The sequence below is a fragment of the Engraulis encrasicolus genome, chromosome 3 (genome assembly GCF_034702125.1).
Source record: "Engraulis encrasicolus isolate BLACKSEA-1 chromosome 3, IST_EnEncr_1.0, whole genome shotgun sequence".
Lineage (NCBI taxonomy): Eukaryota > Metazoa > Chordata > Actinopteri > Clupeiformes > Engraulidae > Engraulis > Engraulis encrasicolus.
This window is the reverse complement of record NC_085859.1, coordinates 13,772,578-13,797,592: the sequence shown is the minus strand read 5'-3', so window position 1 is coordinate 13,797,592 and position 25,015 is coordinate 13,772,578. Positions and strand designations below refer to the sequence as shown.

Genomic DNA, 25,015 nt, shown 5'->3' with positions numbered 1-25,015 from the left:
ACACATGCATAAACACTTGAACACTTGAATATTATCTGTGCAAACAGAAAGTATTACCCACCTTGACTTTGCATTTGCATTTGTATTTGTATTTTGATTCACATTTGAGATTGGCAGAACTCACAGCGTTTACATCAAACGTTTGGCTTTGGGTGTAGTCTGTGCTCTAAGGCAGACTGATCTTGGACGTCTTACCTAGTATTGATCAGTGTGAAAAAAATGATGATTTAAATTCCACGTAAATTTGAAGACATGAAGAAGTAACTCTTTTTTTTGCTTTGCCTGCACTGTGCAATTCTTGGGAATTGCAAATCTAGTTTACTGTAGACCAGGGGTCAGGAACCTTTTTGGTGGAGAGAGCCATAAACGCCACATTTTTAAAAAGAAATTTTCATGAGAGCCATACCATTTTAAAAACACTACATACAATCAAAATCATGTATTTCAATTAAGCCCACCAAGTTTAGAGTGTAAAGTTATTGCTTTTATTGATAACAGGTAAGTATAGGGTTGCCAACTGTCAACTTCATTGTGGTGAAGGTCTGGGACAATTTTGTATTTTTTAGATGTAATTTCCTGCATTTCAACACTTTTTAAACTTCCATGTCCGATTTCAACTCAATATGGAACCCATACTTTTATTTATAAATACGATTTCGTACTTTAAGGGATGGTTGGCAACCCTAGATAAGTAAGAGCCATATACAGTTCCCAAAAGAGCCACATGTGGCTCTAGAGCCATAGGTTCCTGACCCCTGCTGTAGATTAACATTCTACTGTAATTTTGATGTTTGTGAGAGGAGTGTAAAGACAGTTCATAAAGAAGTAGTAACTGTTGGTTTTTATTTAGCATTAGTTAGAAAAGTTGCTAAATTTAATCTGTTGTATTATGTGCACCTGCCTTAGGACAACGGATGAAATTGACCAACTATGCTAACTTCTGCATATTTGTATTGATGTTTTTTAGCTTGATCTATATTGATTAATGTGCATGTTCCTTATTATAACATAAATGAATGACCGAATTAATGAATTTGTAGAGTCCTTGGAGCGAGAGGATGACTCGGATGGGTGTGGTCCCCAGTCTCCCCCACTGTCGCCCCCGGTGACGGAGCAGCAGGCGCTGGACGTGGCGGCCATCGAGCAGCAGGTGGAGCTGCTCCTGGAGGACTGGAACAGGAGCGCAGACATGCTCTTCAGCATCCACCCCACCGACGGCTCTCTGCTCGTCTGGCACACCGACTGGCTGGACGAGTACCAGCCGGGAATGTTTCGCCAGGCTCAGGTTGGTGTTTTAATACACGACACACACACACACACACACACACACACACACACACACACACACGTATAGAGGCAGACACATCCTGATCTAACATACTGTATATTGTGTGTGTGTGTGTGTGTGTGTGTGTGTGTGTGTGTGTGTGTGTGTGTGTGTGTGTGTGTGTGTGAGTGATGGCGCATACTTTTTATTACTCATGTCCCTCTTGGGTGTCATTGCAAATGGCTTTGATGCAAATAATTTAGCCCAACTAATTTAATGATTGATAAAAGAATGAAAATGCCATCAATGTTTAATTTCATGTTACTCAGGGGTTAAGTGTTGTACTGCTAACTGACCACATGGTGTGATGATTGGCAGGTGTCGTTCGTGTCCCGCATCCCGGTGGCGTTCCCCACGGGCGACGCCAACTCGCTGGGCCGCAGCGTGGTCATGTACGCCTGCAACAAGAACGTGGACCTTGCTATCCAGCAGGGCCGACAGCAGCAGCAGAACCAGCAGAACCAGCAGCAGCAGCAGCAGCGCTCCTACGCCGATGGCCTCACGCGCTCCTCCTCCCTCCTCTCCTTTTACGGCCAGGGCAAGCCCAGCGGCTCCTCCGCCGCCTCCTCCTCCTCCGCCTCGGGCGGCCTGCGCCTCAGCATCTTCACGCCGAGCGTGCTGATGATCTCCAAGCACGCCGACGGCTCCCTCAACCAGTGGACGGTGAGCTTCGCCGAGGACTCGGCCTTCTCCACGGTGCTGAGCGTGTCGCATCGCTCGCGCTACTGCGGCCACCGCTTCCACCTCAACCACCTGGCCTGCCACTCGCTGCTGCCGCTGCTGCTCACCACCTCGCACCACAACGCGCTCAAGCCCCATCATCAGCGGGCCAATGGCGGTGCAGCTACTGCTGCGGGTAAGCCTGTGCAGTTAAAGCCAATTTTAGGTGCCGTCTCCACGTGAAAAGAATTTTAAAATCCACATATCAAAAATCCGGCTTTAAATATATCCCATTTAAGGGGCTAAAACGCATCTATTTTTATCTACCGGTACATGTTGCGTTTACACCTAAACAGGAGAAACAAATATCCACATTTAAAAATATCCTGCTTACGTGGAAACGGCACCTTAATTGTGATTATGATTTTTGTGTCAGTAGTGGTTTAGAGGTCTAGAGTGAAGTGCACTGAAATGATCCAAAACATACTTTTTGTATGTACTTTCAGTAAAAAATTTTAGAGAGACTTGGAATTCTCAATAAATCTGTATAACTAACGATAAGCGTTTGAATCGGTGGCCCTAGCTACAGGTGCAGTTAGGGCTGGGCGATATGGAAAAGAACCAATATCACGATATGGATTACTTTATATCACGATAACGATATATATCACGATATAGCACAATTGCATACGTTTTCAGTTATCCTCTTTATTTGCTCTTTATTTTTTCATGTCGCAAAACAACCTTTCTTTAAAATGGCTATTTTTATTCTTATTTTTGCAGTTACATGAACTTATAGTGTGTATTGTGACAACATGAAATGTAATTAAATGATATTCAATTGTATAAAATTGATAAAATTACTATCACGATATAAACGATATAGGAGAAAGGTCACGATACACACTTTTATATCACGATAACGATATATATCGTCATATTGCCCAGTCCTAGGTGCAGTCACCAGCCCTGCTCACCACAACCATCACGCCGGGGGCTCTCCTGCCCGCCATCAAGGCCGGAGTTCGCTGGGAGCACCACCGCAGGACCCCAACGCCGTGTACAGCGAGCTGATCCTGTGGCGGGTGGAGCCAGTGGGGCCGCTGTCTTTCTCGGGGGGAGTATCTGAGCTGGCCCGGATCAACTCGCTCCACGCATCTGCTTTCGCCAACGTCGCCTGGCTGCCAGCGCTCATACCCAGCAACTGCCTGGGTAAGTATACGATGTGACTTAAGGATTCCATTCAAGGTGTACGTGGTGCAAAGCAGAAATAAAGTTCTAGTATAAAACACAGCTATTATAAAATGTATTTTTTTGTCTTCATTAGTACTTTATTTGGTATGTGCACCTTGATGAGAGGCTTTAAATCTGATGCCAGTCCAAGTGTACGGTCAGGCTTGGATAACTTGTGTTGCAATCTGATTTCTGTTTTCTGCAGGTCAGTACGGCAGCTCGCCAAGTGCCTGTTTTGTGGCAAATGACGGGCACTCCCTGCGCTTGTATCAAGCCGTCATCGAAGCAAAGAAGCTCCTGAGTGAAGTGTCCAATCCTGAAAATTCGGTGAGTCTTTTGCATCTGTGCCATGCATCCAAAAAGCGGGTTCAGTTACCGTGTTGTGGTAAACATTCTATGATCCTATTATTTATTTACATTATAAAGCTGCATTTAACTTAACGTTCAATTACAGAGGTCAGTCAGTAATTCATGTTTCTTAAAATATCCTGCTACTGTTCCACATTGAAATACACCATCAGGGCAACTCTGCAGCCCTTACTCACAAATACACTTACTAGTAGACACAAAAACACAAACATGTTTCTAGTTCTAGACTCGGTGACTTGCAATAATTAAGGGTATGTTGTCATGCTTGTTTATCCTCAAAGACTTTTGCTACTGTGTCCAAAATGTTAAAAGCCAACAAATGTGTCTTCTCAGAAATCTGTAGGGGAAGCCTTCAACATCATCAGCCAACAGTCCACCGCACGCCCGGGCTGCATCATCGAGCTGGATGTGATCACAGACTTTGTATGTAACATGGCTTTAACTTAACTTAAATTTATATATAGTTATCATTTGAGACATACACTGTATTTTGTATTGATGTACACATGGGTCGCAAATGGGTCCTCTTGCATTTATTTTCACTGGGCATGTCTACATGGTCACGATAAACTGACAACTAGCAATAAATGCATAACTGGAATAACCTGTTTGCATGTGATCACTTGCATTTGATCAATGGGATGACTAGTCGATCAGTTGCTTTGATGTGTGTGAAAACTACACTGAAATTCAGCACTTGTGGCTGGGTACTTTATTTTAAAACAACAGTTGCCCAATTAAAGGCACCATGTGTTTGTGGCTTTTTGACGTGTCCATGTGATGAAAGGATGATTTGTGAGGTAGTTCATGCTGCCTGTCTACACATCACCAATAACAAAAAAAAGAATATAATAATTGTTTGTTAATGTGGACGTAAACGTGCCCAATTGGAGTTTTTCCCGAATCACTACCTAGAGGTAAGCAAGCTGCCTCAGTTAACCTGCCTCATTCTCTGCAATGAAGGCGATTTACATGGGAAAACTTGTGTGAAGTGGAAACTCTGACTCATTGCCCACAGAGTGTTAAAATTATGGAGAGTGAGGGGGGGGGGTCATTTGTTTCCTGCTGTGTTTAGCGGAACTCTGAGGGCCCCTCTTGATCTGTGTTGTGTCCCCCAGCAAAAAGCAGACCCAACTACTACACGTGCTTGAGGAGGCACATTGCTTGTGCTTTTTGAAGCTGTCGTCGGCAGGATTTTTTCAACATGTTGTACAGTGTATACTTTTTGTATTTCGAAGTTATACCTGACGTATCAAAACGGCTAAAACTGAAAACTGCCAAAGCGAGCTTTAGATGTAAAATAAGAGATGGCCAACCCATGCCATGTCTTCCAAATCCTTCCCCCCTTGTAGACAGAGTTGTGCAGGTGAACTCAACATAAATGGTAAAAGTTATTCAAGTGTGCTCAGCCCAAATATTTACCGACAGTAACTACTGTAACTACCTTAATTCTGATTGGTTAACATGCCAGGGGAGCGTTGCCATTTTTGTGAACACTACTACAGACTTGGAGGCAGCTGGAGAATTATGTTTTGTTCCCGTAATAGTCTATTTTATTTACTTTTTTCTGATCCCCTTGACTGTTAAAAAGAAATACTGTATTATTAAAAAACCTTAAATGGAACGCTGCAGGCTCTTCTGCCCCGTTTGTCCTCCTAGCAAGCGTCCAACTGCTGTATGCTTGAGGCGACCAAAGTGTTGTTCACCTACAGTTCCATAAGCAATGCCTCACTCCCACCTCCACAAGCTCTCTGGCTTTCCCTGTTCCATTCTTGAAATGGCATATAATAGCCAGTTTTGAACCATTTTCACATGTTTCAACCATTTTGGTCAATGTCATTTTGCATCATGTGACAGGTTAGGGTTAAAGAATGCAACAACCTATTTCTTTTGGGTAATTTTGCTGTTTAATGCTTCTGTCCTCCAGCAAGGGAAGCAGACCCAGTTGCTGCACGTGTTTGAAGAGGATCTGATCCGAGGGGACCAGAGGAGTCCAGATGAGGAACCACAGGAGGGAACGCCTACTGACTCTGGTAACACACACACACACACACACACACACACACACACACACACACACACACACACACACACACACACACACACACACACACACACACACACACACACACACACACACACACACACACACACTTTGGTGAAACATACGCTCCCTCAACACCACATGCTCAGAGGAAATGGGGCGGTGGTGCTGGTGGTGTGTCTTTTTTTTCTGGAATTTTCCATTGTGTGTTCTCTTTGAAGTTTCTGGTTTTAGTCCAGTAGCCTCTGTGCTACTGTTAAACTGTTTGCCACATGCCTAATTTAAAGTCACCATAGTATTAATTCCAGGCTTGTGAAAGGGCTTTAGATTTGCCAGACACAGACACGCACACACACACACACACACACACACACACACACACACACACACACACACACACACACACACACCCCACAAATGGTACAGCGAGTCACACGCTGGCTCCATTTCATTATCCAAACTCCTGTCCTCGACTTGTGCTCGTGACCTCGTGCTTCACTGACAGCCTTTCCGTCTTTGTGGAGAAAACATTGAAGTTTCTCTGCTGTCAGGATAGGCACAACAACTTTTGGTGGTCCCCTATTCAACATTCCGATTTGCGAAAATGCTTTTGTGATATGTACTGTATATGAAGCAATATGAATGTTGCTTCATTATGCATAAAAAGAAAAAGACTCATACGTGCATTGTTTTGTTTTAATAATAATAATAATAATAATAATAATAATAATAATAATAATAATAATTGTATTTGTATAGCACTGTATCATACAAGGCATGTAACTCAAAGTGCTTAACAAATGGGAAAAAACATCATTGTTAGAGATGGACTTAAAAGGAGAGGTATAGAGGAGAGGCAGAAATAGCAGGAAGGCAGAGGAAGAAGAGATAGATAGATAACCTTGGTATGCCGGTGTTTCCTCTTTACTTCCCTCTCATTGTATACTGTTGGTTATGCCCTCTTCACTTACAAGAACTTTTTTTAGCTAAATGTACTGTAATGCTATTTTATCTTTTGTCTGTCTTCTAGCCTGTGGCCAACCCGTGTTCTCTGCGCGCTTTTTTCTGGTTGTGATGGAGGCCACGGACACTGGACGCTCCCTCTTACACATGTGGCATCTCGAGCTCTCAGCCGAGCCGGTCTCTTCAGGTAAGAAGCTGAACACCATCCTCCACTGTATGTTTGAAAATGAAGTTCAGTCACTGTTGTTTTCACTCTTGTTAACAAAATTAGAATAGAAATGGATTGGTATTCCCTCAAAATGTGTGAGTGTTGAGTGACTACAGTTTAATATAATTTTGACTTTCCCCCACCTTAAACTGCAATTGTATATATATTTTTTTAAATCACATGTTCCCTAGGAGGAGGATCTGTCCACTTTCAGCACAGCAGCCACTGCTTTACATTAACAGATTTTTTTCTCTCATTTCACGTTGTTGTCCATTCCAGGCAAAGCCAGCACACCTGAGCGAGAGCAGAGTGGCTCTGCCTTCTCTGGCTTCCAGACCCCAGGAGGCTCTCCCCCAGCGCGGCCCCAGCGAGGTGGGGCAGGTCTGTGTGGCCTCCACGGTGCCTGCCGTCTGGCCCTGCGCAGCACGCGGGTCTACAGCCAAGAACTGGAGCTCCCCGCTGAGGTGGAGGTCATCACAGTCACACCCGCTGCAGGTGAGCCAGTGGGGTCCGCAGGGGCCTCATCTACTGAGACTTGCAGATATTTGCTACTTTAATCTTTGATTATGTGAAAAGATACATGCTACATGCAAGTATCATGTCCATGCATATCCAGGTTTTAACTCACACTCTCTTGAAATTCAGTTTACATGCACTTTTTCATGTTCATGGTGCAGAAAATGAAAGTGAAAGTTAAAGTGAAGGCCCAACTGGGATACTCCAACTCCCATTGTCATTGTGACACAGCACACAAGTGTTAACTGCACACTGCACACAACAAAATTGCATGTATGCCTCACCCGTGTAAAGGGGCAGCCGCCAATGGCGCCCCAAGGGAGCAGTGCGGCAGGACAGTACCATGCTCAGGGTACCTCAGTCATGGAGGAGGATGGGGGAGAGCACTGGTTAATTACTCCCCCCATCAACCTGGCGGGTCGGGAGTCAAACCGACAACCTTTGGGATACAAGTCTGACGCCCTAACCACTTACCCATGACTGAAAATGTTCTGAATGTGCATTTACTATGTTATTTGTATCTCTCACTGAAAAAAGAAAGATGGCATGGTTTACATATCAATATCACAGACAGTGACATTTGATGACCTCAGAGATTCCTGACTATATGCTGTAGGATGTAAAGCGGAAGTCATCAGTAATATTCGTTCTACCATGGAGGTTGATGCAGCCGTATAGAAATGCTTTGGACATCAGCAGTCGGGCATCAGTACAAGTCTGGAAGCCCGGTGGTGTTTCTGATGTCCTGCCAGTCAGACATAATTGGGCTGTTAGTTTTTTATAAAGACCTGTACTGACCCGGCTGGCATGCTCTGTCTGTCTGCTGTCAAGGAGCCAGGCAACTTGGCAACTTGACAAACGAGAGAAACACAGGGGACAAGAGATTGACCATGCAGGGTACTTTCAAAGGCACCTCCTTATCAACCTGATCACCTGTCTCAGATCAGCTGATACAGTATGTCTGCTGCACTAAAAGCTTCAAAGCGCTGATCGTGCTTTAAAGGAAGGCCAGAGGGTCAATGGTAGGCCTAAGCCTTATGATATGACTGTCTTTGATCTGATGCTATGATCTGCAATCAAGAACAGATTGACCTAAAGCAGGGAGATTTGAAAGGCGCCTTCGTTATCAAACAAGGTATCTGCCTAATACAGAAAGTCAAAGAATGCGCGCACATCAGTGGCACAGGTGCTGGACCAAACGTATAATGCCATTAAATATTTGGGAGCATTTAACAGTGTTGCGGACCTTTATTTTCTTTTCAATTGTAATGTCTGTTGTAATGTCAATGGCAGCCAGGCATGACCTTGTGACCCTCTTGGATCATAGTCATTTACATTCTGAATTTTGTCTCTACCTTTCTGACTACTGCAGCCCTTTATTTAGTAACTTGCCAGAGCAGAGAAGTGACAGCACAATACTACCTAGCTGTTCCAGGTTTATCATGTCAAAGCAGGTTGAAAATGAGAATTTTCAGCCTGTGTCATGCCCTTGATTAGCTTAAGTACTCTGACTTAAGATGGCAGATGGACATGAGGGTGGGAACCCCCCCTGCATGTACATAAATTATGTAACATTAAAACCAAGTTGTAACACTCGAAATTAAGAGCAACAATGATTATTCATGAATGGGATTAGCATTTATGAATGGGCACCAGAAGTTTTGATAATGTTCTCGTTAAACAATGTTTGGTGTTTAATGTGTAATGTGTTTGTGTCACCTCAGGTCATCTCAATTGAGAGCGATGATGATGATGATAATTCATGAACGACAGGTTTATTCATGGGAAAAATAAGTTTTGGTTACACTTTATTTGGCGCCGGTGTCATAAGCATGACATAATAGTGTCATAATAGGGTCAAAACGGTGTCATGACAGTCATGAGCGAGTCATAAACATGATGCCAATCTCATAGACGTTTTATGGTCATGAAAAGTTGACACTGTTAGGGCTGTCTTTACCATAACCGAATGTCACTTATGATAAAATCATAAAATGTTTGTCATTGACTTAATGTTTATGACTCATGAATAACTACATTATGACACTGTTATGACATTATTATGTCATGTGTATGACACCTGCGTCAAGTAAAGTGTTACCGAAGTTTTGCTCACTTGTATCAATGTGTACTGTGTTTGTGTTAGAATGATGGGTATCCATTGCGTCTCCCTCTAGTGGTGCGCTTTGGGTACCTACACTGGGCATTTTTGGAGACACCTGCGGTGGCATTTTGGGTAACTAAGTTTATTTAAGTCACACCTACTGGGGTTAAAGGCGAAATCGCCATTTCACACTGAAGACGGGTGTAAGCCCGAAACGTCTGTGATGTGAGGCGATTAAAAATGAAAAAAAAAGAAATCTGATGAGTGCTTCTTTATGCACTTTCTTTTGAGATTTGAGTTCATTCATTGACGAAGTTAAGCACCCAGTGTAAGAAGTATAAGAAGACAAGGTGTTGAGCGCGCTTCCTGATCCTTCTGTGTTTGTGTTCCCGCAGGTCATCTCAGCTCCTCATCTCTTCAGCCGGCCGGCCGAGCTCCCTACCTCCTGGCCACCTCCTGCTCTGACGGACAGGTGCGCTTCTGGAAGTGCGGCCTGGCATCCAAACAGCTGCCAGACTGCCAGACGTCTCCAACACCACCATCATCATCATCGCCGTCGTATGTATGGGAGCAGTGGCCTCTTCTGGTGGAGGAGGGCTCGGCCAATAGCAGCGCGATCAGCATCCGCAGCAGACCAATCGCGGCCAGCTGTTGCCACACCAGCCGCGTGGCTGTGGCGTACCGCGACACGCCCACACATCCTCCAGAGGCCGAGGAGGACAGCGGCCCGTTGCTGGTGAGCGTATTTCAGTGCGAGTCCACAGGAGGCTCCCAGTGGATTTTAGAGCAGACCTTGCAAGTAGAATGCTCCACTGATGCCAGCTGTGAACGAAGCCCATCCACCGTCGTGCCCAAGAATGGGAACGATGGCGTCTCTGAGAAGAAGGGTCGCTTAAGCGGTCGGAATGTCATTCACCTGGACTGGGTGTCGCGGGAGGACGGCTCGCACGTCCTCACCGTCGGCGTGGGCTCGCGGCTGCACATGTACGGGCCTCTCCTGGTCAAGCCGCCAGAGCTCGGCCTCTCCGACGGCGGCGCCGGCAGAGAAGGCGGGGCGGGCGCCTCCAGGCTGGTGCTCCTGCGAGCCGTGGACTTGGTGTCATCGGTGGAGGGCTCGCCGCCCTTCCCCGTGTCCTTGTCCTGGGTGCGCGACGGGATCCTGGTGGTGGGCATGGAGTGCGAGATGCACGTCTACTCCCAGTGGCAGCCGCCCACGCTGCCCAGCAGCTTCGCCGGCGCGGCCAAGCGAGCGGCAGACGCGGGTAGCGTGAGCTCGTTGTTCGCGGTCGCTAAACACAACAGCACAACAAACTCGCCGTCTCCGTCCGTGTCGTCTAGCAAGCCGCTGACATCTGGTTCACTCACCAGTTTGGCACAGAAATTGACCGGTAACGGAAACGGAAAGAGAGGCAGCCCTAGCCTTGAGCTCCCGGCCCAGCTGGAGGACAGCGGCCTGTTTGAAGCCGCGCACCAGCTATCGCCTACCCTGCCCCAGTACCACCCCGTCCAACTGCTGGAGCTCATGGACTTGGGGCGCGTGCAGAGGGTCAAGGCCATCCTCTCCCACCTGGTCAAGTGCGTGGCTGGGGAGGTGGTGGTGCTGAAGGGGGAGGTGAGCGCCGGCGAGGGAGGCGAGTGGAGCGGAAGCCGGCAGCGCTCCCGGACTTTCAGCGGGGGCGGGAACACGTCGTCGTCGTCGCCGCGGGATGCGAAGCTGTTTCAGCAGAGCGGTGCTGCGGAGATCGAGTCCATCCCGCCACTGCCTCTGTACGCCTTGCTGGCGGCCGACCACGACTCTACTGGGGGGAGCAGCACTTCCAAAGACGAGGCGGCCAGCGCTGGGCCTGAGAGCAGCCGAGGTGCGGTTTGGTGACAATGGATGGATGTGAATGTATGGGCGTTTTGTTTCCAAAATGCTATATTTTCATGATTCTTTAATATTGTTTTTATTTGATTTTAAGGTTGCATTGGGGCAGTCCGGACTCACAAATTCAATAACTCAACTGCAATTTTTTTTAGTATAAACTGATTTTAATATAGACAACATCCCTCCATAATCTGAACAGCAAAGTATTTGCCAGTTCTAAAACTACTCACTGACCTCTTCCTTACTAATATTTCTGTATCTCCTTAGGCCAAACATCGAGCTCCCAAAGCGACCCTTCGAACAGCACCTATGACCAGCTCTTCCAGTCTTCTGGAATGCCGTCTACCTTGGACGAGCCCCCAGACCCATTCCACGACGATGAGGAGGATGAAGATGCGGAGAAGGCCAAGGTGATAGACCTGTCACAGTACGGCCCTACAGCGTTTGGACCAGATCACGCCCAGGTACAGTACAGGCTTCCACCAGTATTTTATCACAGTGCTATGTATTCCTTCCCATTCAAATGAACACTGTGCTGTCTGGCCTGGAGTCTGACGTACAAACTCGGCTACGGCAGGACACTACGTCAACACTACACATCAACACATTCAAAGAATGAACGAAATACGTTATATCCTACTGATATTGCAACCTGTCACATGTTTGTGTGCCGTAGGTATGCAAACAGCCAGAAAAGGAAAATCAGCTGTAGGCCAAATGGCAATGTAAGGGGTAATTTAGGACTAGGGATTGCAGCTGGTGATGATCATGTAGGCTAATTTAATGACATGAAAAATTATTTTACTGTTTATTTGTAAGTGACAAACCAGACGGCTTCGGAAATAAAACATCTGTTTTGTTTCAGTTGATGCAATGTCTCATCGTCTGAGCATGGTGAAGGGAGATATTCACTGACATTTCATACCTAGCCAAAGCTAGCTAGCTAAATAAATTCAGGCCATAACCCCCCATTGTCAATAATTAATGTAGGCTATAATATGTGATATTTATGGAAAAGGTTTTTGAATCGGTGGTTGTGTTGCCAAAATGTGAGATTTCATGCCAGGGATTTCGCCCATGAACAGAATTGGGAATATTATAGCATCTCTTTTCTTGCCACACGGTTTTGCCGCGCAAGCGTAGTACAGTAGTGCGCACAAATGTGTTGACAAAGATTCTCCTATAGCACACATAACAATTGAATGGGTTGTCTGAGAACTCGGTTCAAGGAAACTTGTAATAGTATAATTTCCTCCAAGATCAATGAAGTTACTGCTGTACCAGAGAGAGTAAAGAGAGAGAGAGAGGTTCCGTTGGTCCATTGTTTCCGGGTTCTACTATTGCAAGGGGGACGGGGGGAAATCCCCCTTTAGGCAGACCTAAGGACTGTTCTATTCATAGTAGGCGTATTATGACACGCCCCTTTAGGCAGACCGGAACCTGGGGTGCATCCCAATATGCGTCCTTGCCTCCTCCACTTGTGCTTGTCTCCTCGCCCCGCCTCCTGGCCCCTCCTCCGTGGAGAAAATGATAAAGTTTCCCAGCTGTCAGCCTAGCCACAACAACTTTTGAGGGACTGTTTTTCATTCACCATAACAATTGCACACGAGAAAAAGACTTTACAATTGCGCTTTTGCAAGATATTGAATTAATTTTCCGTTGTCAGTGACATCATCATGAGATCACAAGCAGGCAAGTGAGCAAGGGAGGAGGGAAGTCCGCATATTGGACTCCACTCCTGGTCATGTTAGGTGCCCATAGCAACCCATTACATTGGCATATCTCTATATACTTAAAGAATCTCTGGCTGTACTCTAATCAAAGTCATTCTTCCAAATGTGCTCTGAAAATGGGTGTGTGTACCACACAGGTTTTGTCCAGCTACCTGCTTCACTCCAGCCTGCCAGGCTTGACCCGCATGGAGCAGATGTCCCTGATGGCTCTGGCAGACACTGTGGCCTCAACCCGCACAGACATCGAGGAGAGCCTCGGAAAGGGCCAGGGTAAGCACTCCAAGAAGGGCTTATGAAGAAATTTGAGTTGTTAATCGTGATTATAAGTAAAATCTAAGGCGGTTCACTAAATCTCCTGAAAACAAGGGATTTGAGATGCGGTTTGTTAAATCAACTGAAAGCCTGTTTGAAGTTGATGTTTGGAGTTGATTGAGCTGGTGTGTAATGGCCAACGTGGGCTCTTGACTTGATAATTTCCTCGTTTTAACCCATTGTGTCCTGGAGACACATATACGCTGCATTCAGGATTTTGAGATTTGAGCTGTTTTATTAAATATGTGGGTATGTTAGAGCTGAATGAACACATTATAATGCAATTTGAGTTGCAAGTTGCAAATGAGTTTCTTGGCTTTTAAATGTAACTCAATTCATGTTTGTATGTACTTCGGATGCTGAGATATTTCGGATTTAATAGGCAGAGAGCACCCTTTCCCAAAAAGGGCTCAGGATTAAATGGGTTAACATGATAGGTGGGAGATGCCTTTGAATTTTTATTTCATCAATTAAAAGCCACCAAGCGGCCTTGCATATCTCATATTTTGTCAGTTGCTTGTGTGATCATGCCGTTTTTGTGAGTGTATTAATGATGTCTTGCCGTGCCCTGTGGATTATTGGGGACAGCTGGTGAGATGGTAGACAAGTGTGAGTGGCGCGTGTGAGCGTGTGTCTGATGTCTTGCTGTACGGGGGGTGTTGGTGTTGTTTTTGTTGGGGACAGGTGGTGAGACCCTGGACGAGTGTGGTCTGAGGTTCCTGCTGGCGGTGCGTCTGCACACCTTCCTGCAGACCTCGCTGCCCCCCGCCCATCGCGCCCAGCTGCTGCTCCAGGGTACGTCACGTCACGTCTGGCACCCTGGCTGGCATGTCTCTGTCGTTCCGAAAAGCGAGTCCCTGCCAGAACACGAGTGCCTTCATTGAAACCAATGGAAACCAATAACCAATTTTTCAGATATTTTTACCCATTTTTGCAGACAAATCCGAGACAATTTAAGATGGAAAGCTTATCAATAAAGCATCTACATTCCTTCTGGAAGTATTACAAGAGCTGGTTACAATTTCAGTATTATTTCCATCCGCACACTTCAGGTCTGTTTTTGTGCAAAGAAGCTTTACTTGACTTGCAAGCTTTCGGTCCTTAGACCTTCATCAGGCAGGATGAAGGTTTATGGACCGAAAGCTTGCAAGTCAAGTAAAGCTTCTTTGCACAAAAATAGACCTGAAGTGTGCGGATTGTCTTCTTCTTATACTGAAATTTCTACTGAATCCTGCACCTTCTAAACAGATGAGCGGTGGCCTATCACAACTTAAGTATTATTTCCATAAAAGAATCGAAGAATTGTCATAACAAATGTTACGGTTTCATTCAAATAGCTCATATTAAGTGGAGGACGAGTAATGTTTCATAAGCATATTTTTAGTTCATAAATTATGTAATTCATTCTGCAAAAAATAGTATAATTTCCTCATAAAAAAATGTCATTGGTTTCAATGAGGGCACTCGTGTTCTGGCAGGGACTCGCTTTTCGGCACGACACCTCCTTTCTCTCCTCTCCTCGCTGCTTTTCTCCATATCTCTCTGCCACACAAACAGCCTACCACATAGGTCAAGTCAACCCAATTTCTATACCACATTTAGCATGACAATAGTTGACCCAAAATGCTTTACAAGTACACAGTAATAATAATGCAAAAAGTGATAGTAAAGCAATAGTAATGGTAAAATCCACAAAATAAAAGGGTAGCAGAACAAAACGGGTGAAACAGGAATCAAATATTGCATGACACCCCAATCTAGGCTACATAAATAATTAATGATACAATACACTATTATACAAATTAAGATAAAAAACGATTCAGTACTACAAAAATAAAACAAAATCTGTCCACAAAATGGGTGAGGTGAGAAGATTATAGGGTGGGATTGGCAGGAGAGGAATGAAAGTCTGGCACTCTGGCATGCCCTCCCTCCTCCTCTCCCTTTTCTTCCCTCCTTCTCTCCTTCCTCTCTGCTTTTCTTCTCCACATCTCTCTCTAGCGACCCAAACAACCTCCCACCTTGCCCAAGGGCAGCTAAATATACCTCATGCCAGTCTGCCCACATACACACAGGAGGCTGCGGCCCCTTTGCCCCCTCTGCCAAATGCAGCTGATATTCTAATGGCCTTTACAAACGTAGATATTATTTTTAAAGTCATTTGGAAAGTATTAAATCAGGGTTTGTCTTCCTTTTGTGTCCAACCTCCAATGGTGTGCAGTACTAGACCAACTCGTCAGGCAAAGATACTCTTCTGCCGCTAGGCGGATTCGTCTAGTTTACTTGGCTTACATGTTACAGTTAATGTCAGAGTCAGAAGAGAATGTATTTTTTTGATCTCTTTTATCCCTCTTGTCTTTTGTTTTACTGTTTGTTTATGATTTGTTGGTATTGTTAGCTATTTTAATGACTGTAAAATGTCCGACCTAGGGTATCATCAAAGGCACTTCAAATGAAAAGTATTTATTAATATTGTTATTATTACTATTATTATTACTGTCACTATTACTATTACTATTACTATTACTATTACTATTACGATCGTTATGTCTGACTGCATCTGTGCTGTGCTGTGGCTGGCTGCAGGCCTGTCCACGTGCCACTACGCTTGGGCCTTCCACTCGGAGGCGGAGGAGGAGCTGCTGAACATGGTGCCCGCGCTGCAGAAGGGCGACCCGGCGTGGCCGGAGCTCAGGGCCATGGGCCTAGGCTGGTGGCTGCGCAGCACCACCCGGCTACGCCGCTGCATCGAGAAGGTGAGCGAGCGCTGCAAATGGTGCTGGTAGAGCAGTGATTCCCAACCTATGGGCCGGGGCCCACTGGTGGGCCCTGAAGGTATTCCAAGTGGGCCTTGAAATCATTTTCCAAAAAATAATAATCATATTTTGGTGTGTTGTTGTTGATTTATTTGACTTTTACTCTTAATTGGGTCAGAGGTGGTCCCCGAACATTTTTGACAATTTTGAGTGGGCCCCAAGTTGAAAAAGGTTGGGAACCACTGTGATAGAGAGTGGCTATAGAGGTGGAGGTAACATGGGGGGCTTCAGAAAGTAAATGCACTTTACTGAGAGTGCTGCACTTTACTGTATTAGTTATTGATCGTCATACACTGGCTGTAGAGGCCTTGTTACATGTTACATGTTGCATGTTGCCTGGTGCCTGTTCACATCCTTTTGACTGAATACGAGTGAAATCCTTCATGTTCAGTGCAATCTACCTGTTTGGTAATGTGTCTACTGACAAGGTAGGAGGAGTTCAGAAACTGACTGGATTGAATACATGTCTGACAGAGGCAAAATATGTGTCGTAGCAGTTGTGTTGTGATAATTTTTATAGCATGAGCAGGCTGAATGACATGAATAGCGACCGTCTTTTTTGATGGAACGCTGGCGCAGGTTGTGTTCCAGTAGTCATGCTAGTAGAGCAGTGTTTCTCAACAGGGGTGCCGCGGAAACGTGGCTGATAAATAAATTATGTAATATAATACATATTTGTCTAAATTGATAAGTTAATGCTAGACAGTGGAATCTTTCATCTGCCATTTACGCACAAAAAATTAAATATGGGTTGCCCCAGTCAGCTGCGACTTCGAATGACTCCAAATGTGTTACTATTCTAAGCTTTTGTGGTATCGGATGCGATGCCATGTTACGGCTTGTTGGTTTGGGGTGCCTTGAAATTTTTCATGAATTGAAAGGGTGCCTCGCCTAAAAAAAGGTTGAGAAACACTGTAGTAGAGTCATGCATTACATGTGTTGCTCTCTCCTGCTGTGTGAAGGTGGCCAAAGCTGCATATCAGAGGAAGAACGACCCCCTGGATGCTGCTCTCTTCTATCTGGCCATGAAGAAGAAGGCCGTGGTGTGGGGCCTCTACAGGTATGAGTCTCTCAGTTCTTGGGGTACAGTGTGTGATTTTTTTAGTACTTAATTTACGGCACTCTGCCTGATGAAGGTCTAAGGACCGAAAGCTTGCAAGTCAAGTAAAGCTTCTTTGCACAAAAATAGACCTGAAGTGTGCGGATTGTCTTCTTTTTATACAGAATTTTTTACTGAATCCTGCACCTTCTAAACAGATGAGCGGTGGCCTATCACAACTTAAGTACTTAATTTACAAAATTGATACTGCTGCTTCACAAATTTGATCTTCTTCACTCACGAGAATAGGTCCGGCCTAACAAGAGTATTTTTTTGCTGCTAAAGATGTCTGATATCTTTTCTTGTTCTCTGTATTTCTTGTGTTCTGACACGCGCAGACTAAAATACACTGCTGAAAAATAGTGAACAGCGAAGACGATTCAATGCTACTCCAAATCATACTTCTGTGATATCAGTCTCTCCGGTCAGGAAGCAACTCTTATTGTGAATCCACTTTGCCTACACATGGGACCTATGCGTATAGCCCAACACTGTGGAGCGTGATTGGCATATGCCCGAGAACATTAAAATTGCAGTATTCGCCATTCGCTCTTCAGGAAAGATGTGCTAGGCAGCATAACATTCTCCATGGCATCTCCAGACTGCCATGTCTGCCTCGCGTTTAGTGTAGTGAAGCTGCTTTAATCTGTGAAGAGCACAAGACACCAATGGTGAATGTGCCAATCTTGATGTTCTCTGATCACACTCCACAGTGTCAGACTGTGGCTAAGACCATATCATCGCGTTGGCGTCTTGACGATACGAATATCTGACCAAAAACAGCATGAAAGGTTGAAAAAATAGAAATGGTCAGTGAACAGCACCTGCAGAATAACTCTTGGTTATTACCTCTTCATTTTTACTCAATTTACACAACAATAGGTGAAATAGATTTACAATCAGTGGTGATTCCCAACCGGACAGGCTGATATCTAAGAAATACCTGTATAGATTGCCTTGCAGGTACATTGCATTGTTTTGGTGTTTCCAATGCTATTGCATTTTCTGTAACACACACGCACACACATGCGCATGCGCACACACACACACACACACACACACACACACACACACACACACACACACACACACACACACACACACACACACACACACACACACACACACACACTGAAATATAAGAAGAATTCAAATTTGCTATTACACAAACAATTCTTAAACTATGCTTTGCTAATCTACTGTATCCTGAACTCCAAAAGGCCCTCCTATCTTGAGATGGAGAAAACTTGTGTAATAACGAGTCCCCTGTCATTGTGGATATGAGTCAACTCATGGTTACTATTTGATTATTAGGGCTCAGAAGAACACCAAGATGACCGAGTTCTTCAGTCACACCTTCACGGAGGACCGCTGGAGACGGGCAGCGCTGAAGAATGCCTACGCGTTGCTAGGGAAACAGCGTTTCCAGCACGCTGCTGCCTTTTTCCTGCTGGCGGGCTCTCTCAAGGATGCCGTGGAGGTGAAGGAACATGCCTCAAATAACACTCGCTTAACATCCCAGGACCTAATTATAATTCTTGCACCCTGAAGACATAATAGCTGTTCACACACACACACACACACACACACACACACACACACACACACACACACACACACACACACACACACACACACACACACAATTTGGTTGGTGGAGTCATAGCTATGACTACATATCCACCCTCTTTTTTTAATTTGCATAACCTGTCATCCCACGGATAAAATTTGGATTTTCATTTTTTTAAATTGTTTATATGCACTTCATTTTACAGAGCACTAATAAAGTGGTCATTTCTATGTACAGCAATTTCATAGTAATTTTTACAGTTTTTTAATCACAAATCACATCAGGGATCTTGCACACATACAACATTTCACAAGTCATGCCACACAAACGTAATGGCACATTTCATGTTAGCAGCCGTGTTTACAGTTGGTGTGCTCTGTGTGTTTTGATATGCAGTGTTATCACAATGATAAAGTGGGAACTTGTGTTTTCACCATTTTGCTGGCTTAGGCCGGTGACAAAGTCAAAGGAATTAATGCAGGGAAGCGAAATTGGCCAATCATTCCTATGAGGCAAGCGAACAGAAGTGAAAACGAGCAAAAGCAAAGAAATTAGGTAAGGGTTAACGTTCGGCGAGAAGGTCGCTACCGTGGAATAGCAGCACGACAGAGAGAATCTTTAGACCCCGACGCGGAGCGGAGGGGTCTTGTTCTCTCTGAAGTGCTGCTATTCCACAAAGCGACCGACTCGCCGAAAGTTAACCCGCTTATTATATGGATATACTTAAATGATTCACACATGGCGGGGACATTTCTTTAGACCTATTTAATGTTAAGATTGTTGCTGCGCAAAACAAAACAGTGCCGTTGTGGAACACCGCTAGGCAACAGCTCGGTAGCCAGGACAACAGGTGTTGTCTATCACAGCAGCTGATTAGAGTGACAAAAGACCGGACCCCCTGCGGAGTGATCTGAAACATTCGCTTTAGCCACTGACTTGTATACAAGCCAGTGGCTTTAGCAGTGAACGTCTTGTTGCCATTGACAGCGGTAGCCAGGACAACGGGTGCTGTCTATCACAGCAGCTGATTAGGGTCTTGTTGAAAAGTCGCTTTAGCAGTGAAAAGTCTTGTTGCCATTGACAGCGGTCTGTTATAGACCAACCCGTCCGTTATCGAAAAATAACAGACGTCCGAACGTTGGGGAGCCCCGTTGAAATGAATGGAGCATTCGACAGATGACGTCACAACCATATAATAAAGATGTTTAATGAGGTGCAAATGTGGAGCAAATTTCATCAGCGGCTAGTAACTAATCACATCCACAAGGTTTCAATTACTTTTGCTTTCCATTAAGCTGTCAGAATGGAGCACACAATTTCACCTTCTCATTTCGCTTTCACGTGTAAATACAAATTATGTACATTTAGAAAATTATTATGCTTCACACCATACAAAATTGTAAGCGTCAATTTTAAATAGCAATTATGTACTTAAAGATAAACATGCTTTAAAGCCTTTTGCTTGTATGTAAATAGACTTTTAGCTCCCTAACTAATGTGTCTAACTATCATGTCTTTCGGCTCCAGGTGTGTATAGAGAATCTCCAAGACTTGCAACTGGCCCTGGTCATTTCCAGACTCTACGAGTCGGACTTTGAGACCTCGTCCACGTACAAACGCATCCTCCAGAGACATGTGCTGGGCCAGGACCCCCAGATCCCCGCTCACTCTGACCCTTTCCTGCGCAGCATGGCATGCTGGGTACTCGACCGCTACCCACGGGCCCTGGACACACTTCTGGAGCCACCCAAGACAACAGAAGACCAGGCAGGTTTCAAGGAGTACACAGCACCGCCAGGTATGGTTTCATTCGTACTGCGTGAAGTTAATTGCTTACCTGTCAGTCTTCTTGGAGGAGATGAGTTGTGGTTACCTGGCCTGCATTCAGAAGTTCCAATTAAGTACCATATGTTCCCTACCACCTGATTCATCTTGTCCAGTTGATTTCAGTAGTGCTTGTATTATATAATATGGAGCTGATTAAGTTATTGAAATACTATGTGGCAGCGTTCATAACCCAGAATCCCAGTAACCATTTGGTTGTCATTTCAGCTACGGTAAATTCTTTAATGTCCTTTGAGATGGTTTAAAGTGTTGCACTAGTGCTAATTCTGCATTGTTTATTTGCTTATATTGTTGCACACTACATGAAGGACCCGTGACCGAGTCCTCCTGCAACCCCGAGGTCTTCAACTTCTACACCTTCCTGCGCACGCACCCCTTGCTGCTCCGCCGCCACCTGGGCTCGCGGGAGAAGGGTAGTGGGCGGGGCAAGGGTGGCGGACTGACTGCCGAGGGCCGGGAGGAGGACTCCGTCACGCTGGTGGAGCGGCGACTGTTTTTCACCGCCGCCTACTCACACCTGCAGGCAGGCTGCCCCCTGCTGGCCCTGGAGGTGCTGTCGCGACTCCCAAACGTCATCAAGACCAGCAGCCCTCACGGAGCAGATCAGGACCTGGACAGCCCGATGTCTCCCAAGCAGAACAGCAGTGCCACCGAGCCCGACTGGTCGCAGCCTTTGTTCAACGGCTTTGGCGGGTCGTCGTCACTGTGCTGCGATTCCCCGTGCTCAGGCTCAGGCGTTCACAGCCGCTCGGACTCGGCTTTGAGCTTCGACTGGAGCCAGCCGTCCGCCAGCATGGTGGAGGAGCCCCTCAACCTTAAGTGGGACAGTGACAAAGACGAGGAGGAGGAGGAGGAGGAGGAGGGGGAGGGCGAGGACGACAAAAAGCCCGTAGAGGTGGATTCTAAAAAAATCAACGAAGTTCACGATTTGTCTCTAAACTTCCCGGAGCCGTCGTCCACCTCCAGTCCCCCACAGTTGTCATCAGAGGCGGTGTCCAGCCCAATCCCTCGGGCTCTCGCAGGTGAGTTTTATTGGACAAAATGGAGGAGCGGGAAAAGATCTGCACACCAGGCTTGTACGAAATTCCAAATGGGATGAATTTGAATTCAAAGTAATGCCACAATACGAACACTAGGTGGTGTCATTACCTTGAATTTCTTTGAATTTAAAGTGATACTGTCCCGTTTCTGGAAATAAACTCCTCCCACCTTGAGTTAAATTACTGAGTTTTACATTTCTCCTGTACTTTCAACCGTTCTCTGAGTACATCAGTGCAAATTTTACCTCCAAGCCAACAGTTAACATTGAGTCCTATGAGACCAGTTTGCCGCAAGCTGGTCTCAGAGGACTCAATGTTAACTGCTAGCTTGGAGGTAAAATTTGCACTGCCATAACCAGAAAACAGTTGAAAGTTTGGGAGAATGGTAAAACCCTATGATCTAACTCGGCGGGAGGTGTACTATGAGCTTATTTCCAAAAATGGGACAGTATCACTTTAAGCTACACCACCCATTGAGAGTACATAGAACACCACGTATTATGGCATTACTTTGAATGCAAATTCATCCAATTCGGAATTTCGTACAAGCCTGGTCCACACTGCTTGCAAAAGGTAAGGTAAGGTAAGGTAAGGTAACTTTATTTGTACCCGAAGGTAGATTTGGTTGCAGGCAAAAGTAGCAAAAGCTTACACACTTAAAGACTTAAAGACTTAATTTATTAGGAGCAACGTTTCGATCATAGATCTTCTTCAGGCATCTGATAATCTCCTAATAAATTAAGTCTTTTGCAAGCAGTGTGCAGATCCTTTCCCGCTCCTACATTTGACAATTTTTTGATTTGGCACCTGCTGATGCTTTTTTTGCTGGATCTGCGCACTTTCCACTACACTNTATTGGACAAAATGGAATTGATCAGTTCAGATAATCATCAGAAAAATACTTGCATGCCAGTTCAAAACTGTGGATTTCGTTTTCTTTTATTTTTTATTTTTTACCTCAGACGTGAGCAGCATTTTCCTAGTTTGTTTACTCACTTCATGCCAAACATCTTGTACTTCACAAAATTTCTGAAAGTTTTCAGTTTGAATCAATGTGTAATGCACTCATACCAGTCTGTTAATCTGTTTGCTTGTGTTTGTTCGCCTGCAATGTGTTGGGTTGTCTGCAGGGGGCTGTCAAATGCACAAAATTAGCCAGGGGGCCAGGTTGCCATCTCTGATTGCTCTTCTGTTTTTGTTTTGTTTTGCCTCACTCCAGGTGAGGACATCCTGGCCGCGCAGCTGAAGTTCCGCGCCTGCCTGAAGCTGCTGACCTCGGAGCTGCGCACGTTGGCGTCCGGCTGCCCGCTGGAGGGGGCTCGCCTGCGCCACCTCCTGGCCCTCTGGCTGCAGCGCGAGGTGGAGGCCTTGTATCGCTGCTGTGGCTACAGTCCCTGCACCTCCACCATCACCAGCACAGAGTCCTCCAGGGGCGATGCCAGCCACCTGAGCCTCTTCAACCCCGTCACAGAGGCCTCGTCTGGGGAAGCGGAGGAGGCGAGTAGGGTGTGTAATAGGGTGCCTCCAATGCCCCCAACTTTTACAATATCATCAGTAGACACTTTTAGTAGTTAATTATAACAGTTCATTGGCAGCATTATAGTGTAACTGTACTGCATTCTGGCATTCTGTTGCCATTCTGCACATGAATATAAGATGGGTATACATATGACTGTTTTCTTAAAAGATGTGTGTAAAAGGAAAGTAAAAATAGGGGGATATGTGTCGCCTTGACGACCATGTTTCGAAATACTCATGTATTGCAATACGTCTCACATTGCGATCCATCTATGATGAAGTTTTGTATCGTGAGGTTGTTGGCAATACCCAGCCCTACTGTCATTCATTAACATATTTTGTCCTAAGGCACCTGCAAAAAACACCTGCTGAATGCCCTCTACCTTTTACAACCTAAATATCTCAGCCTCTAAAGCACATACAATCATGAAATGGGTTGCATCTAAAAGCTCGGACCCTCATGTTGCATTAGGATGTGTTCATTCAGCTCTAACATCCGCATTTTACATTTTAAAAAACCCTAAAATCTCAAGAGCCTGAATGCAGCGTATATGTCGCTCCAGACGCCAAATTTCAAACAACGTATACCCAGCATCAGGCTAAAAGTGGTTCATGTGTGATGTTGCAGGTGGAGGCGGAGGCCCAGGGCAGGAGGCGGTGGCTGCAGACCAACCAGCAGCTGCTGAGGATCTTCCTGAGCTACTGCAGCCTGCACGGCTCCCACGGAGGAGGACTGGCCTCCGTACACATGGAGCTCATCCTGCTGCTGCAGGAGTCTCAGCAGGTGATTAGTAGTATACAGTACAGTACATCACACACACGGCTCAAAAATACACACACCTTTACTACAAAACTGATTTATTATGACTTAGAATTATAGACTAACGTCTAAGACTAAAAGTAGCCATTAGGGATGTCATTCTTCCTCCGTACACATGGAGCTCATCCTGCTGCTGCAGGAGTCTCAGCAGGTGATTAGTAGTATACAGTACAGTCAGGCTTGTACGAAATTCCGAATGGAAAGAATTTCAATTCAAAATAATGCCATAATACGAACACTAGGTGGTGCCATTACCTTGAATTTCTTTGAATTTAATCTACACCACCCATTGAAAGTACATGGAACACCACCACCTAGTGTTCGTATTATGACATTACTTTGAATTGAAATTCTTTCCATTCGGAATTTCTTACAAGCCTGAGTACAGTACATCACACACACACGGCTCAAAAATACACAACTGATTTACTATGACTAGAATTATAGACTAACGTCTAAGACTAAAAGTAGCCATTAGGGATGTCATTCTTCCTCCGTCCGCATGGAGCTCATCCTGCGGCTGCAGGAGTCTCAGCAGATGATTAGTATTATACAGTACAGTACATCACACACACACACACACACACACACACACACACACACACACACACACACACACACACACACACGCACGCGCGCACACACACACACACGCCTCATAAATGTACATACGTTAGGACTTGGTTAAGAAAAGTCTTGTAAAATAAACTCGAAATAGACAATGTGTGATTTTGTTAATGTGAAAAAAATATCACCGTTTCTGACATCAGAAAATAATTTTGATGTCATTAATCAGTGGCACAATTTACCCCAAAGTAATAAATTAAATTGCCTTTATTTTGTTGGGCATAGCATGATTAAAATACTTTGGCGCGTTTCGGCATGAAGCCTTCGTCATGCCGAAACACGTCGAAGTATTTTAATCATGCTATGCCCAACAAAATAAAGGCATTTTAATTACAAAGAAGATG

General features: G+C 45.1%; 1 protein-coding gene across 3 annotated transcripts in view; it reads left to right on the top strand.

Moving 5' to 3' along the window:
- The window catches only part of dmxl1 (Dmx-like 1), a 74,906-nt gene that overhangs the window by 26,870 nt on the left and 23,021 nt on the right, over window positions 1–25,015 (top strand). For all 3 annotated transcript variants that reach the window (XM_063194801.1, XM_063194802.1, XM_063194800.1), the window contains exons 12-30: window positions 1,041–1,285; window positions 1,646–2,183; window positions 2,936–3,199; window positions 3,426–3,547; window positions 3,923–4,012; window positions 5,517–5,622; window positions 6,664–6,783; window positions 7,084–7,299; window positions 9,820–11,283; window positions 11,559–11,755; window positions 13,162–13,294; window positions 14,021–14,131; window positions 15,923–16,092; window positions 17,115–17,212; window positions 18,566–18,731; window positions 20,349–20,619; window positions 20,975–21,688; window positions 22,926–23,212; window positions 23,853–24,008. In XM_063194801.1, the coding sequence (XP_063050871.1) occupies window positions 1,041–1,285; window positions 1,646–2,183; window positions 2,936–3,199; window positions 3,426–3,547; window positions 3,923–4,012; window positions 5,517–5,622; window positions 6,664–6,783; window positions 7,084–7,299; window positions 9,820–11,283; window positions 11,559–11,755; window positions 13,162–13,294; window positions 14,021–14,131; window positions 15,923–16,092; window positions 17,115–17,212; window positions 18,566–18,731; window positions 20,349–20,619; window positions 20,975–21,688; window positions 22,926–23,212; window positions 23,853–24,008 (5,468 nt within the window). The remainder of the gene's footprint in view (window positions 1–1,040; window positions 1,286–1,645; window positions 2,184–2,935; window positions 3,200–3,425; window positions 3,548–3,922; window positions 4,013–5,516; window positions 5,623–6,663; window positions 6,784–7,083; window positions 7,300–9,819; window positions 11,284–11,558; window positions 11,756–13,161; window positions 13,295–14,020; window positions 14,132–15,922; window positions 16,093–17,114; window positions 17,213–18,565; window positions 18,732–20,348; window positions 20,620–20,974; window positions 21,689–22,925; window positions 23,213–23,852; window positions 24,009–25,015) is intronic.